The sequence below is a fragment of the Periophthalmus magnuspinnatus genome, chromosome 1, assembly GCF_009829125.3.
Source record: "Periophthalmus magnuspinnatus isolate fPerMag1 chromosome 1, fPerMag1.2.pri, whole genome shotgun sequence".
NCBI lineage: Eukaryota > Metazoa > Chordata > Actinopteri > Gobiiformes > Gobiidae > Periophthalmus > Periophthalmus magnuspinnatus.
The window spans coordinates 1,929,696-1,946,231 of NC_047126.1; the positions used below are offsets into that span (position 1 = coordinate 1,929,696).

The 16,536-nt window shown below is 43.7% G+C and overlaps 1 protein-coding gene across 3 annotated transcripts; it reads right to left on the reverse strand.

Annotated features, from left to right (window-relative positions):
* Positions 1 to 1,950: 1,950 nt before the first annotated feature.
* Positions 1,951 to 13,607, reverse strand: LOC117379142 (NACHT, LRR and PYD domains-containing protein 3-like). 3 transcript variants are annotated; one of them, XM_055222334.1, is made up of 12 exons: positions 13,551 to 13,607; positions 13,063 to 13,194; positions 11,328 to 11,462; positions 9,899 to 10,033; positions 9,047 to 9,086; positions 8,773 to 8,956; positions 6,834 to 8,601; positions 6,306 to 6,473; positions 5,093 to 5,260; positions 4,863 to 5,027; positions 3,993 to 4,039; positions 1,951 to 2,665 (listed from the first exon to the last, which is right to left on the reverse strand). In XM_055222334.1, exons 3-12 carry the CDS (start codon positions 11,450 to 11,452, stop codon positions 2,088 to 2,090), a joined length of 3,378 nt encoding a protein of 1,125 aa, XP_055078309.1. In that variant the 5' UTR covers positions 11,453 to 11,462; positions 13,063 to 13,194; positions 13,551 to 13,607; the 3' UTR covers positions 1,951 to 2,087. The 3 variants fall into 3 exon arrangements, with proteins under 3 accessions (XP_055078309.1, XP_055078316.1, XP_055078312.1); XM_055222341.1 differs by lacking the exons at positions 9,899 to 10,033; positions 13,551 to 13,607 and having other exon boundaries at positions 13,063 to 13,123; XM_055222337.1 differs by lacking the exons at positions 13,063 to 13,194; positions 13,551 to 13,607 and having other exon boundaries at positions 9,899 to 10,030.
* Positions 13,608 to 16,536: the final 2,929 nt, after the last annotated feature.

Below are 16,536 nucleotides of genomic sequence, written 5' to 3' on the forward strand. Positions count from 1 at the left end.
ATATTATTGTCCTGCAGGTGGCGGCAGAGCTGTTTCACCACAACTCGTTCTAGAATTTTTGAGAGGAAGGGAAGATTAGAGATAGGTCTATAGTTGACTAATTCATCAGGATTTAGGTTAGGTTTTTTCAAAAGGGGTTTAATCACAGCAAACTTAAAGGACTGAGGAACGTAGCCATTTTCTAACGACATATTTAATATGTTATGGATGGAATCTATTATTAGGGGGAGGGCTTCTTTGAGGAGTCTGATTGGAATAGGGTCGAGCAAACAGGTTGATGGTTTTGACGACATGATGACTGAGGTAATCTCCACCTCATCAACAGGAGTAAATTTATCTAATATTATTAGAGGATCCATGTGGGATATTGGCATTACAGACTGGATTTGCTCAGAGCTGATTTTTGGAGTAGCTTTGTTAATTTTGTCTCTAATGGTTGTGATTTTGTAATCAAAGAAGTGAAGAAAGTCATCACAACTAATGTTGGAGGGGATAAGAGACTCATTAGCAGTGTGGGAGTTTGTCAGCCTGGCTACAGTGCTGAACAAAAATCTGGGGTTATTTTTGTTTACTTCTATTAGATTTGAATAGTATCTAGTTCGGGCTTTCCGCAGAGCGGCCTTATAAGTGAGCAGGCAGAGCTTCCATGCCTTCAGAGACTGCTCAGAGCGCGAGCGGCGCCAAAGCTTCTCTGTGCGTCTTACATGTTGTTTGAGTGTCCTGAGCTGTAACGTGTACCATGGAGCCGGAGGTCTTGGTTTAATGCTTTTCTGTTTTAGCGGAGCTACAACATCGAGAGCAGATTTTAAGGTGAGCATTGTTGTCAACCAATTGATCAGTGACAATTGGATTAAAATTATTTTCATTGTCACATGACATATCTTTCAGTAATGGCTCAATAATTTCTTTAAACTCTGTAACCGATTTATCTGATAATGTTCTTTTCATTATAGTTTTTTTCTGTGGGGCTGGATAGTCTTTTAGTATAAATTGAAAGGTAATTAAGAAATGGTCAGAGAGTATAGGGTTTTGAGGAAGGACAATTAGATCATTAATCTCAATAGTATTTAGTAGTTTGTAGTAATAGTAGGTGGTAGTAGTAGTAGTAGTATGTAGTAGTAGTAATATGTAGTAGTAGTAGTCATAGTAGTAGTAGTAGTAGTATGTAGTAGTAGTAGTATGTAGTAGTAGTATGTAGTGGTAGTAGTCATAGTAGTAGTATGTAGTAGTAGTAGTAGCAGTATGTAGTAGTAGTATGTAGTAGTAGTAGTAGTATGTAGTAGTAGTAGTAGTATGTAGTAGTAGTAGTAATAATAGTAGTAGTAGTATGTAGTAGTAGTAGTAGTATGTAGTATTAGTAGTAGTATGTAGTATTAGTAGTAGTAGCAGTATGTAGTAGTAGTATGTAGTAGTAGTAGTAGTATGTAGTAGTAGTATGTAGTAGTAGTAGTAGTATGTAGTAGTAGAATGTAGTAGTAGTAGTATGCAGTAGTAGTAGTAATAATAGTAGTAGTAGTATGTAGTAGTAGTAGTATGTAATAGTAATAGTAGTAGTATGTAGTATTAGTAGTAGTAGCAGTATGTAGTAGTAGTATGTAGTAGTAGTAGTATGTAGTGGTAGTAGTAGTAGTGGGAGTAGTAGTAGTATGTAGTAGTAGTAGTAGTAGTAGTAGTAGCAGTACAATAGTAACAATATACACAACAAGAGAAAACACAACAATTTCAAATAATGTTACAAAACAGAAGAAGTACATTTGTTTTTATTTTCATACAGTACCTCTGGGTTTATATTTATATATATATAATAATCATTAGTCCTTATTATCATGATCATAGGTGTTATTCTTAATTCACATTCACAATTCATTCTTCATTCACACAGCAGACGATATTCTCATAAAATTACGACTTTATTCTCGTAAAACTCCACATGTTTTTTCCCGTCGCTCATTTTCTGTATTTTGTGTCTTTATTTGATTCAAAGTCAAATTTAAACTGTTACATTTAAGCTCCATTTTGTTTTATTTCTCTTGCATATCTGTTGTTCTCATTGTCTCATCGTGGGACAAATACAGTTTCTCTTGTGTTTAGTTCATCGTCTCGTCTCTTTTCACCAGAGTCACAGAAGAACCTTCTGTCCACAGTGAAAACCCAGAGAACAGAGGCTCAGAGAAGGACGAGGAGAAGGTCCAGAGGTGGAACAGTTCTCCATCAGAGGAGACGTCATAGAAGGACAGAGCTCCAGCCTCAGAGTCCAGGAACACGCCCACTCTGCCAGAGGACACGCCCACTCTGCCAGAGAACACGCCCACTCTCCTTGAGAGACGGTGGAGTGGTGTTAACTTTCTGTTGTGACAGACACAGTACTCTCCATCTCTGATCCACAGACTCCAGGACTGATCATTGTTTCCAAACCCACTCTCCCGTCCGCTCCGTCTGATCCCTCTGTAACTCACTGCTATATCAACCCTCCCGCTCCAGTCCACCTCCCAGTAACAGCGCCCCCTCAGGCCAGTGCAGCTCAGGACTTGGGGGTACTTTGTGAACCTGTCGTCATGATCTGGATACTCCTGCTCCTCCTTCACATGTGTCACAATCCGATTGTCCTCAGACAGAAGGAGACGTCTGTGAGCTGTGTTTGGGTCCAGAGAGAACTCACAGGAGTCTGAAACACAAAACATTTCATCTTATTATTTTGTTGTAATTGTTTGTAGGTTTAGTGGGATCGTACCTGTCATGAAAACTATTTAACTCTTTCACCAGCAGACGTTTGTGAGCAAAAGTAAAACTCAATGTATTTGAAATATAATAAACATATTTATATTGTGTAAATGAGTTGTGGCCCTTGTTTACAGTATGGTTGCTAGGTAACAGTTATGGAATAACCTCTACATGTCACATCTGCTGCTCACGTCCAAGTGAAAAGAGAAACTTCACCAAAACTAGAGACGTTTAGGAACGAGTCGGCTCTTTGGAACGAGTCGGCTCTTTGGGACGAGTCGGCTCTTTTCAAAGAATCGACTCTTCTGAACGGTTCCTTAATGTGAATCGTTGGAACAGGATCTCATGTTTGAAAAGAACCAAATCTTTTTCTGCATTTTTACACTGAACCAAGACCAGAACCAGCAGAGCAGCACACACAGCACAAGTTATTGTATTATTATTATTATTATTATTATTATTATTATTATTATTATTATTATTATTATTATTATTATTATTATTATTACTGTAGTTGCAGATGCACATTATGCACTTAGTTTATTTGCAGTAGACAAATAGCAGCTTGTTGTGAATTGGTCAGTTCCTGTGTCTTTGCACCGTTAGCACCAATATAGTTATGATTATGAAGTAATGTGTGACTCAAGCACGAGCTCTGACATGTTTAGGTCAAATCTGTGACAAAGCTTCAGATGTTAAGTGTCAACTCAAACTGTTCATCTTCATACAAGAATTTTCCCAACAACCTCGACTTTCCAACAGCCCCATGTAGTGACCACATCTGCACTAATGTTCCACAGTAAAGACTTTAAGTCAGTACCTGTTGGATTCAGCCTCCATAAACTCATGGCAGTCACAAAGACAGTTAAAGTCCCTAAAGTGAAGGCACATTTGAAATACAAAAGGTTTTATAAAGCATGTGCTCGTGATAATATTGTGAGAGAAGTGGTTGATTAGAATGATGTGTCTAAGAGACACAAAGTCGAGGTTTCTTTAGACACTTTTATGAGCTCACTTTTGGGCATTGTAGACAAATATGCACCAGGGAAAAAGGAAACAGAAGCAAAGTGCACTGACTTAACACTGAAGAATATGATGAAGCTAAAGAAGTGGCTGTAAAATCAGCCTTATTAGAAGACAAGTTAAACTATCACAAGAAAAGTGAAGACGATAGAGACAAAACTGACAAAACATGATGGAAAAAACATAATAAATATAATGCTATGAGCTGTTATAAGCACTTTACTGTGTGAATGAAATAAAAGACTCACACTTCATCAGACCTGGAACCATCCAGAGCTCTCCAGCAGGATCCAGCCTGAAACACACAAGTCCAGTTTAGACCAGACCAGGACCAGGACCAGAGAAACCAGAGACCAGAGAGACCAGAGAGACCAGAGAGACCAGAGAGACCAGAGAGACCAGAGAGGACAGAGAGACCAGAGAGACCAGAGAGACCAGAGAGACCAGAGACCAGAGAGACCAGAGACACCAGAGACCAGAGAGACCAGAGAGACCAGAGACCAGACAGACCAGAGACACCAGAGAGACCAGAGAGACCAGAGAGACCAGAGACCAGAGAGACCAGAGACACCAGAGACCAGAGAGACCAGAGAGACCAGAGAGACCAGAGAGACCAGAGAGACCAGAGAGACCAGAGACCAGAGAGACCAGAGAGACCAGAGAGACCAGAGACAAGAGAGACCAGAGAGACCAGAGAGACCAGAGAGACCAGAGAGACCAGAGACCAGAGAGACCAGAGACCAGAGAGACCAGAGAGACCAGAGACCAGAGAGACCAGAGAGACCAGAGACCAGAGAGACCAGAGACACCAGAGACCAGAGAGACCAGAGACCAGAGAGACCAGAGAGACCAGAGAGACCAGAGACCAGAGAGACCAGAGAGACCAGAGACCAGAGAGACCAGAGAGACCAGAGACCAGAGAGACCAGAGACCAGAGAGACCAGAGACCAGAGACCAGAGAGACCAGAGACCAGAGAGACCAGAGACACCAGAGACCAGAGAGACCAGAGAGACCAGAGAGACCAGAGAGACCAGAGAGACCAGAGACCAGAGAGACCAGAGACCAGAGAGACCAGAGAGACCAGGACAAACACCAACAGAGCAGGGGGTGGTCTCACCTGACAGACAGCAGGGGGCGCTGGTCCTGTAGAGCGGTCAGGAGCTCGGCTGAGGGTCCTGGATGGTTGTAGCTCAGGTCTAACTCTCTCAGGTGGGAGGGGGCGGAGCTCAGAGCTGAGGCCAGAGCAGCTCCGCCCCTCTGTGAGACCAGACATCCAGACAACCTAAAGACACAGCATTACACTCACGTGGACACAAGGGGGCAGAGTGCATCATGGGAGCGTCTCACCTGAGCGTCTCCAGTCTGCAGGGGGCACTCTTCAGTCCAGAACACAGCAGCTCCACTCCTGAGTCCTGGAGGTCATTGTGACTGAGGTCCAGGTGTGTGAGACTGGAGGAGCTGAGGACTGAGGCCAGAGGCCCACAGCTGTGAGGGGACAGTCCACAGAGGGACAGACTGTGGAGACAGAGGGACATTAGAGACTAGATTTCCTGTATTCAGGTGAGTTTTAGATGTGCTCTCTTGCATGAAGTAGTTTTATTGTTGGTGCCAAAGTCCCGGAGTCTCTTAGCTCCGCCCCTGCTCTAGAGCTCACTCTTAGACGTATTTCTTATCTGGACACAGAAGCTCAGACCACAGCAAAGTCCAGGGCACTGGACACGACAGACTGGAAAAGATCTGCAGGAACCTGAGGAGCAATCACAGCCTTCATCCCTCTGCTTCAGTCTGAGGCTCCTCCCTCTCCTTCAGTCTGAGGCTCCTCCCTCTCCTTCGCTCTGAGGCTCCTCCCTCTCCTTCACTCTGTGTGACGTTTTAGTTTGAGTCTGACTCTTTTGCTCTTTTCTCTGAGATTATGAGGTCATTGTCGTCAGATAAACAGCATTTTGTAGCTTGGCACAAGTAGAAAAAGACTGTAATGGTTTAACCCCAGTGGCCCTGATCTGCCCGTGCATGTGTTTATCCACGTCTGCTCCTAAACCCAGAGCCCACTGCTCGCTGTGCCCCGCGTTACAACAGCAAAAGGTGAAAACCTCAGCGCTCAGAGAAGTGACTGCAGGGAAAAGGACTGATGTAAAGTTTGTGCAGATCTCTGAACGGAGAGAAGGGACAGAATGACAGTGGGACTGATGTCTGCTGCACATCAGCTGGAGAGAATAAACACAGAGACATGAGGTGGACACAGAATGCTGTTGGGACATGATGCCGTCCACGGGGGACATAAATATCAGAGGGGACTGTCCCCGGACAGCTCAACACTGGACATGTCCACACCGGTCCTACATAAAGTTCTGCCTCTGAATTGAAGGACAACAGACTTGTTTCTTTATGTCGTTTTAGATCAATATGAGGTTTAAAATGAACAAAATATAAAACAATGATCCAGGGGTTTCATAGTTTAAAACTAAAGAGGAGACAAAAGCTCAACACGTCTTTGAGCTTTTGAAATCCTCTGTTTGAGAACTTCATAAACTCTTCATTTGGGACTATTGACCCGTCTCACCTGAGCGTCTCCAGTCTGCAGGGGGCGCTCTTCAGTCCAGAACACAGCAGCTCCACTCCTGAGTCCTGGAGGTCATTGTGACTGAGGTCCAGGTGTGTGAGACTGGAGGAGCTGAGGACTGAGGCCAGAGGCCCACAGCTGTGAGGGGACAGTCCACAGCCACAAAGACTGAGGACAGAGAGGGACATTAGAGACTAGAACCACCACACAAGAGTTTAATAATGATGCTTTACAGACGTCTCAAAGTGCTACACTATAGTCATTCATTCACTCCACACTCGGTGGTGGTAAACTACTATTGTAGCCACAGCTGCCCTGGGGCAGACTGACAGAAGCTGCACCGTCGGCCTCTGACCACAACAATCACTCACACACCACTTTCACACTACACAAGGTGGGTGTGGTTGTGTCTTGCCTAAGGATACAACCACAGAACTTGTCCCGAGCAGGAATCGATCCTCTGACCACTGCTCTGACCACTGAGCCACTGTCCCCCCAAAATAAAGTTTAAATACAGTGTGGACTCACAGGGCTTTGGTGCAGACTCTGACCACCGGCAGCAGACCCAGGAGACCTCTCTCTGAGGCCTGGTATTTCCTCAGGTCAAACTCCTCCAGGACTGAGTCTGAGGACAGTAAGAGGAAGGACAGAGCCGACCAATCAGCAGGAGACATGTCTCTATAAGAGAGATCTCCTCCTCTCATGTACATCTGTATCTCCTCCACCAGACTGAGGTGGTTCATCTCGTTCAGACAGTGGAGCAGGTTCAGTTTTCTCTCTGCAGACAGACCCTCATCATTCAGCTTCTGTTTGATGTACTTTACTGTCTCCTGATTGGTCCGGTCACTTCCTGTGTGAGTCAGCAGACCCTGCAGCAGCCTCTGATTGGTCGGCAGAGACAGCCCCAGGAGGAAGCGCAGGAACAGGTCCAGGTGTCCGTTTGGACTCTGTAAGGCCTGGTCCACAGCAGAGCGGTAGAAGGCCTCAGGGTCTGGACTCTCAGAGGAGTGTGGTGACTCCAGCAGGTTCTCTCCAGAGCTGAAGAAGGTGTGATGGACATGAAGAGCAGCCAGAAACTCCTGCACACTCAGATGGATGAAGCAGTAGACCTTGTCCTGGTACAGGCCTGGCTCCTCTCTAAAGACCTGTGTGAACACTCCAGAGTACACTGAGGCCGCTGCAGCGTCCAGCCCACACTCGCTCAGGTCACACTCGTAGAAGATCAGGTTTCCTTTCTGCAGCTGCTCAAAGGCCAGTTTTCCCAGAGACTCCACCATCTTCTTGGTCTCTGGAGTCCAGTGAAGGTCCTCCCCTGATCTCTGGTGATACTTCATGTTCTGGACTTTGGCCTGCACCACCAGGAAGTGGATGTACATCTGTGTGAGGGTCTGGGGCAGCTCTGGTTCCTCCGTTTGTTCCAGAAGCTTCTGTAGAACTGTGGAGAGGATCCAGCAGAAGATCGGGATGTGACTCATGATGTGGAGGCTGCGGATGCTCTTGATGTGGGAGATGACGGCTGTGGCCTGTTCTCTGAACCTCTTCATGAAATACTGCTCCTTCTGCGGGTCAGTGAACCCTCGCACCTCTGTCACCATGGAGACACACTCAGCAGGGATCTGATTGGCCGCGGCGGGGCGCGTGGTTATCCAGAGGCGAGCGGAGGGAAGCAGACTCCCCCTGATGAGGTTTACCAGCAGCACGTGCACTGAGGCGGACTCTGTGGGGTCGGTCAGGACTCGGGTTCTGCTGAAGTCCAGAGGAGGTCTGCACTCGTCCAGACCGTCAAAGATGAAGAGCACCTGGAGCTGTTGGAAGCTGCACAGATCTTTGGATGGACTGAAGAAGTGGTGCAGCAGTCCCACCAGGCTGAACTGTGTGTCTCTGAGCACATTGAGCTCTCTGAAAGTGAACGGGAACAGCAGCTGGAGGTCCTGGTGGGCGTGGCCTTCAGCCCAGTCCAGACTCAACTTCTGAGTCAGCACCGTTTTCCCCACGCCGGCCACGCCCTTCGTCAGCACCGCTCTGATTGGCTCTGGTGAGTGTGGGCGGGGTTTAAAGAGGTCTTCACATGTGATGGTGGTCTCTGGAGCGGCCGGTCTCCTGGACGTGGTCTCCATGTGCCTGACCTCATGTTCCTGGTTGACCTCTGAGGCTCCGCCCTCTGTGATGTAGAGCTCTGTGTAGATCTGGGTCAGGGGGGCAGAGTCTCCTGCTTTAGCCACGCCCTCAAACACACAGCTGAACCTCTGCTGCAGATCAGACTTCAGTTTGTCTCTGCAAACCCCAACGTTACTCCCTTTAAAGACAGAAGAGTTATAAAGTTAAACATGTAATAATTCATATGGGAGGGCATCTGACACACAGAGAGGGCATCTGACACACGGGGAGGGCATCTGACACACAGAGAGGGCATCTGGCACACGGGGAGGGCATCTGACACACAGGGAGGGCATCTGGAGGTTCTTACTGTTGAACAGACGCTGGGCCAGATGCTCCTGGTCCATCCTCTTCAGGAAGTCCAGGGTGATGTTCAGAACCTCTCTGCTCTCCTCCTCCTCACTCTCGGTGCATTCTGGGTAATCTGAGGCCAGGAGCCTGTGGAACCTCTGGAGCTGCTGTTGGACAAACCTCAGGACCTGCTCCTCCAGACGCTGGAACAATAAGAGAAGAGTTTTAGTCAAAGAGAGTACCTGAGGAGCACCCCCAGAACCCCACACATGCTGCGCTCGTGGGGTACTCACCCTGAATATGGCGTCCAGCTGCTCCTTTGGGCCTGGCTCCCTGTAAAAAACAATAAATGCATCATCATGTATTTGTTCCACACTCATGGTCCATAAAAGAACAGGAGACAAGAGTCAAACTGGGTCATAAAGACAGCTCAGTGTTTCCATAAAGAGCAGTGGTTCTGCACAGCACTAAACCTGGGACCAGCATCACCACCACAGAGTTCACACGCTCAGGACACACATGTAAACATCAGGTTTGTCATGAGAGCCTGAAAAGTGTTCACCCCAGACACAACAGGAGACTGGCACTACTGGCCCTGGGCTTTTCCAGCAGCATTCTGAGGGCATCAGTAGAAGATCCTTTGAGCTTTTGCAGTGTGGCCTTCTTATATTTGCACCACAGTGGGGCTGAATACAAGGGTGTACAGGAGGTCCACACACAGAGACAGTGAACAGGAGAGTCCCTCTGAGCAGGGACCAGCTGCCTTTGGGACAATTTACATCATCAGGTCTGATGGACAAAGACTTGAGCCTCAGGTCTAAAGACTATGGGTGCTGCTGGTAAAATATGTTAGAAAGGCTGATCTTTGGTTAAATGCACTTGAAAAAAGTCAAATTCATCATCTCCTGTAGGACAGTTGTTTCACTCTGATGGTGGATTCAGGGCAGGTTCAGAACAGCTGATTCTCTGAGACCTCTGTACAATCTGTAGAAGACCCTGTGATCCTGTCCCACCTGAACTCATCTGTCTCACACTGAGAGTAGCTCCATTCAAACACAGGATCACTGTCTGCACTGATGAAGGACGAGCAGCAGGTGGCGCTGTCCTGAGAACATGTCCAGAGCTCTGGATTAAGCAGGTCTTACCTCTGGTCTTCAGGAGGATCCTCTCTAAACTCAGGAGGAAGGAATTTGGAGTGGTCACTTTTCAGAGACACAGAGCTGGGAGCAGGTCTGGGTTTAGACCCAGGGCCAGGTCCAGGTGGGTCCATGTTGTAGGAGCTGGAATCAGAAGAGTCCATTTGAACAGAACATACAGAGATGTCTCCTGTTTAGAAGATCTTATTTATTTCTTGTTAAAAAGCAAAAACAGAACATGACTTCAAGAGTAATTTCATGAACAAAAACAACAAAAACATTTGATCTTTTGGTTTTATATTTTGTACAGATTAAAAGTGAAGAGTCGTTGCCTGATTTCAAATGTTTTTCCAAACTGCACCAGATACTTTAGTCAAAACGTTTTGGACAAACTTCATTTTTGAGATTGGTTCCATCAAATGTCCTCGTGGAATATAAACTGTGTAAGTGATAAATGGGTGGATGACGTTGATCTGAAGGCGCCGGGTTAGATCAGTGTCTGACTTGCTGTGATGTCACGACTGCGTGGGGAACGTGTTCTGTCATGAAGTTCCCACAGCCAAAACTTCAAAACTCTCCACACTGAAAGTTGTGTTTTTATAAATGTTAAGTGTCATATGTACCACAGGACTGGATGAAAAAGGATAAATGCCTGTTTGGCTCCTTGGTGGTTGCAAGTAAGAAATCTATAACAAAGAAATGGTTGGCACGGGAAGGACCTAATTTGACAATGTGGCGGGAAATTGTATTGGACATTTATCGAATGGAGGAGATGACGGCGTTGGTGAATGACAGGCAAGATTGATTTGTGTCCTGTTGGGAGAAGTGGGCGGAATATGTAAATCTAGAAATGCCCAATTTTTATTAGATTTTATATAAGAATATGACAAAATGGAAGATTGTTGTTTATTTTAAGTTTACTTTGGGTGGTCACTCCCTTTTGTTCCTTTTGTGTTATGTGTTCTGTGTTATGGTGGAAATTATGTGAATGGATGTTGAGAGTAGAAAAATGCTGATGTTAAAAGTCTTCACCAGTTAAACACTAAAATTCATTTAAAAAAAGAAAAAGAAATGTTAAGTGTCAATACTGAGCTGCAGGGGATATTTGAATGAAACAGCAGAGTCGTCAACTGTTTCATAAAAGTATTACATCCTGACCTTTAACCTTCAGGACTCTTGAGAAGCCATTTACGTTCTCACCGATCTGGCCCCTCTCGAGCTCATTCTGAGCTCAGAGAGAGTGTCCTGTCAGTGCTAGTCCCCAGGGCCAGTGTAGAGAGGTGGAGCCCATGTGTTCTGCTGGAGTTTAAACTTCTGTCTGTGTAAGTCTGACCCTCTGGAGCACAGGACAAAGAAGATCTGACTGAGGAGGCCTACAGTAACAGCCCTACTCACTTTGGTCTCTGTGTGAAAAGACCTGTTAAAATGACAGTCTTACCTCTGGTCTTCAGGAGGAGCCTCTCTAAAGTTAAGAGGAGGGTCTTTGGACCGGTCACTTTTCAGAGACACAGAGCTGGGAGCAGGTCTGGGTTTAGACCCGGGACCAGGTCCAGGTGGGTCCATGTTGTAGGTTCTGGAATCAGAAGAGTCCATTTGAACACAATGTTTTCATGTATTTTTATTATGTATTTATTTATTTCATTTATATTTCATATGTAATATTTACTTTGCCTGTTCTGACTTTTACTTGTGGAACCTTCACCACTTTTGTGAAATAAAACTAAAAATGTAAAGACAGAGCTGTGTCTGTGCAGTTTTATAAATGGCACTGTGCTCACGGCTGATTGGTCCATGTTGGTTTTTCTAACTCTAAACCAGATCTTACCCTGGTCCAGAGCAGGTCGCCGTGTGGAGTCTGTTACCATGGTGATTCACACTGAACTAAACCAAACCTCTTTTCAGAGGCACAAAACTGAGTTTCCTCAAACTAAACCTGAACTTAGCCCAAACTTAAACTAAACCTGCTTCTACCAACAGGCCTCAGATGTGGAGTTACTGTGAAATGTGTCTACGCCCAGAGGTCTGATCTGTGTCTCCCCCTGCTGGTCACATAACGACATTACACTGAGACTTTTATCACAAATATTCAACCTACAGTGAACGGACTAACCCAGGACTAAACCAGGACTAAACCAGGACTAAACCAGGACTAAAACAGAACTAAACCAGGACTAAACCAGGACTAGACCAGGACTAAACCAGGACTAAACCAGGACTAAACCAGGACTAAACCAGGACTAAACCAGGACTAAACCAGGACTAAAGCAGGACTAAAGCAGGACTAAACCAGGACTAGACCAGGACTAAACCAGGACTAAACCAGGACTAAACCAGGACTAAACCAGGACTAAACCAGGACTAAACCAGGACTAAACCAGGACTAAACAAGGACTAGACCAGGACTAGACCAGGACTAAACCAGGACTAAACCAGGACTAAACCAGGACTAAACCAGGACTAAACCAGGACTAAACAAGGACTAGACCAGGACTAGACCAGGACTAAACCAGGACTAAACCAGGACTAAACCAGGACTAGACCAGGACTAGACCAGGACTAGACCAGGACTAGACCAGGACTAGACCAGGACTAGACCAGGACAAGACCAGGACTAAAGCAGAACTAGACCAGGACTAAACCAGGACTAGACCATGTTTATAGAGGTCTACAGCAGGTCCCAATAGGAGAGGGTGACCACACGCTCCTCTTGACCCGGGACAGTCCCAGTTTGTCCCCTGTCCCAGCAGATTTATACAAAACCAGTGATTTGTCCCAGTTTTACACCAGAAATGTCCTGAGTGTCTCTGTTTTTGACCAGTCTGACCCCCGCACAGTAAAGAGGGAATATACTGTCATTAGTTTAGTTAAATCACAGAAACCCGCGTTTGAAAATGAGAAAAAGTCAAAAAAGCACCGACAGTCCCTCGGATTATAGATTATACACTGACCCAAAAGTGAGAGGAGAATGGACAACGTCTCTTTTCACTCTTTTATTCACACCATCACAACTCGGGTGTGTCCCAGTTTGGCATTTTGATAATCTGTTCGTTCTACAATAGAAGGACTAGAAGTTTGACCTGGTCTAAGTCCAAACTAAACCAATCTACACAGAGCTGGACCAGGGAAGAGCTGCACCTTTGTTTCATTCTTTTAAATGTTAAAGAAAAACTCACCACGTCCTCTCCGCACAGGACTCAAAAACACGGCTCTTTCGTTCACACCTTCACCTTCGGTCCTGTGACGTCAGTGGCCCCTCCCTCTGTGGTGACACTGAGCTCCAGCAGAGGGCGCCACTCTCCAGGTCTCTGAGTAAAAGCAGAAAGAGACAAGTTTGAACAGTTTATTCAAGAGTAGAGTAGTAGATAGTATTAAAGTGTTTTACTGTGAAGGCACCATTCGTATTTACACGTTTAAATTGATCATCAGTATAAAATCTACAATTATTAATGACATCAGGACAAAAGTGACCGTCTGGATCTGTATCATTTCCAAATTCATTAGTCTTATAATTCAGAGTTTCATGTGTCTTTAAGTTTATATGTTCAAAGTTTTTACAGAGTTCATTTACATTATAACAGTCTGATGTGATTCATCATCATCTTTTCCTCTAAGTGTATTTAAAAAGTCATTTTCACTTACATTTATTTGTTATTAACCTTACCCTCGTTAGTCCTTTTTTCCTCTGTTCATTTTCTCTCCAATGTAAAGCAGCACAAAGTCTCCAAAGTCAAGGTTTTACAAGTAACTCTCCCTCTGTCCAACAAAAAACAAAACAATAATGACAGAAGCTTAAACAAAACTAGAACAATATTAAGGAGAACCTCAGACAATTTAAAATCGTGTTACAGCTGAGTCTGGGACTAGATGCTGATGCTGTGATGTGGAAAGGCTTTGAGCTGTTTACATTAAACAGGCCTAAAAACAAAGGTGGAGGACGCACAATTAAAATGCATCGTAATTAAGAGTCAAACGGTGGCTGTAGATGGAGTCATGGAGCGCTTGACTGTCCAAATAAATCCAGACAAATCAAAAAATGTGATTGTTAGTCCCTGTATAGGTCACCCGGGTCATGTGTCGACAGCTTCAACCACAAACTGACGCCCAGTTTACTAATTTACCACATTAATTATCTATAGATATCTATATTAATGACAAAAAAATTAAAAATGTCAACTATTTTACTTACTTAGGTGTTACTCTTGATCCAAACTTAACCTTTAAGAATCATGTAAAAAAACAACAACTGTGTAATTCCTTAAAATTTAATCTGGTAAATTTTAGATACACACGAGTGTCTCTTACAACTGAGGCATCCAACATGTGTTTAAATTCTATGATTCTGTCACGTTTTCTTTGCTGCATAACAAGCTGGTCGCAGGCCTGAAAAACAGCTTTAAAATCTCTTGAATCAATGTAGAAATGTGATAAAGATTCATGACAAAAAATCCAGACAGTATCACCACTGTCAGATCCTCTCCAAATGTGGTTTTCTAAACTTTAATAATCTGTTAATATATGCAAACATCTGTCTACTTTTTAAAATCATTCATGGTATTGCTTGTCCTCCTCTAAGAAGGTTTGTCTCACTGAGCTCAGGAAAAACAACTGGAGTCACTAGGGCGCCCTCTAGAGGAGACAAAACGTAGGACTTCTTTTGATAAATCGTCTTTCTCGATTGTTGCTGTGAGTCAGTGGAATAGTTTTGCCAAATGAGATTATAGCGTGTACAAGTTTTCAAAGGTTTGCACAGGTGACAAAGGAAAGGCTAATATCAAAGCAAATTTGCACTGATTAGTGAATGTGTGTGAAAGAAAGAGCATCTGCATATTTGAAACTCAGTGTTTGTGTGTGTGAATAATTTGGTATGGAAGTGTGTGTGTGAGCTGAATGTTTTTAGAAATGTGGTATTTGAGTGTGAGATGTGTTGTATTTGATATATGTGTCATAGATTTACAGGTTTCTCATCCATCTACACCAAACTTATTTTTACTAAACATCAGTCTGTCCAGGGACGACAGGTGGACATTAGTATTTATGCTATAACCTGGCACCAACTTTACTGTTTTTAAGGTCAATGTAATGTTGTGCACTGTCCCTGTTTCAAATAAAAGCAGACCATACCATACCAAAAGTGCATTCAGAGACTTGCAGGAAAGTCCAAACTCCTCCATAGAATACAGTTTGGAACAGATTTAAAAAAATCTAAATTTAAGTAACGCTTTGCTAAATATATAATACTGTTAATAACACAGTTAATCCTCCAAAAAAGTACCAAACAGAATTTCCTTAAGTGATAAATTTTCAATATGCCTCCTCTCAGAGTGAATCCAGGGTTAAAGGTCAAACCAAAAACTTGAACAGAGTCAAACATAAAAATGAAATGATCCAAATCCTCAGCCTCAATGTCACAAAATGCACAACTGTCAACATCCATTTTAAATCTGCCTCTTACAAACTCACTGAGTGGACACATCTTGTTTGTAATTTTAAATTGCATTTCTTTTGTTTTAAAGTTAAAATATTTGTATCTTATCTTTTTAATCTGTTTCTTTTTAACATTTTAAATTTCTGTAATTCCATTTTAGGGAGTGACACAATAATTACATCAGCACCTTCTTATAAATATATTATTACACTGTTTCCGGTAACATCAGAAGAATCTTGTTTTACTGCACTGACAAGAATGTCACGGGAAAGTGTCTTTGTGTAGCTACAGAAAAGAGCGTGGATAAGTTCATTTAACCTGGAACAGTCTCATTAGTCTGAGTCCTGTGAGTCCTGTCCCTGTAGATTTATTACAAAACCATTGATTTGTCCCAGTTTTACACATGTCCCAGGTGTCCCCATTTTTGACCAAGATCCAAGAGTAAAGAGGAAAATAAAGTCATTTGTTTGGCTAAAACACAGAAAACTGTTTGAAAATTAGCTTAAGGCAAAAATGCACCAAAGTCCCTCAGATTGTGACTGACACAAGTGGATCTGTTCAGTTTTATTTGTACAAACATCTCAACCAGAGTGAAGAGTTTTTCATTTTGAAAATGTGCTCACTCTGTTAAACTACAGCAAAGTCACAAATGAACTGAACCTTCCAGTTGCTCTGATGTCTCCAGCTCCACTGTAAACACTGTAGGACCTCCATTATGAGACTTTTATGTCATTTAGGTGGAACTTACCTTCTGAAAGACTCCGGGAAAATACAGGAAAAAATATCAGGAGCAATAAATCCAACCTCAGACACATGTTTTTAAGAAAATAAATATGGATCGAATAATATTTCTGTCTGAAATAAAGAATAAATGAATAAAAAGTTGAAGGTTGTAATGCAACTACACGAGAGCATGAAAAGTGCGAGTCGTGAATGTTTCTATTTGGGTTTAATTAAACAAACAGAAAAGGGTGTGACTGTGAGAAGGAAATGCAGCTCCTCTTCAGTCACACCCTCCTCCTGTTCTATATAAAGGCACTGAGACTAAGACTCAGAGTCAGAGCCTGAAACTTCATGATTTGTGGAGAGAGAATTTTTAGGCCCCAAGAATCAACACTATATCTCACATCACACTAATGTACCGCGGCAGGAGCAGGAGGAACTAACTGAACTGAGACAAAACCATGGGTTTCATCTTTGCTGATTTACCTTTGGACAGTTT

Bases quoted from the DNA above. Each gene is read 5' to 3' on its own strand.
- LOC117379142 (XM_055222334.1), bottom strand. From the start codon at position 11,452: ATGGACCCACCTGGACCTGGTCCCGGGTCTAAACCCAGACCTGCTCCC. The intron at 8,602-8,772 runs GTAAGAACCTCC...CTGTCTTTAAAG, and splicing joins GGCCCAGCGTCTGTTCAACA to GGAGTAACGTTGGGGTTTGC. The intron at 6,474-6,833 runs GTGAGTCCACAC...CTCTGTCCTCAG, and splicing joins AGAGTCTGCACCAAAGCCCT to TCTTTGTGGCTGTGGACTGT.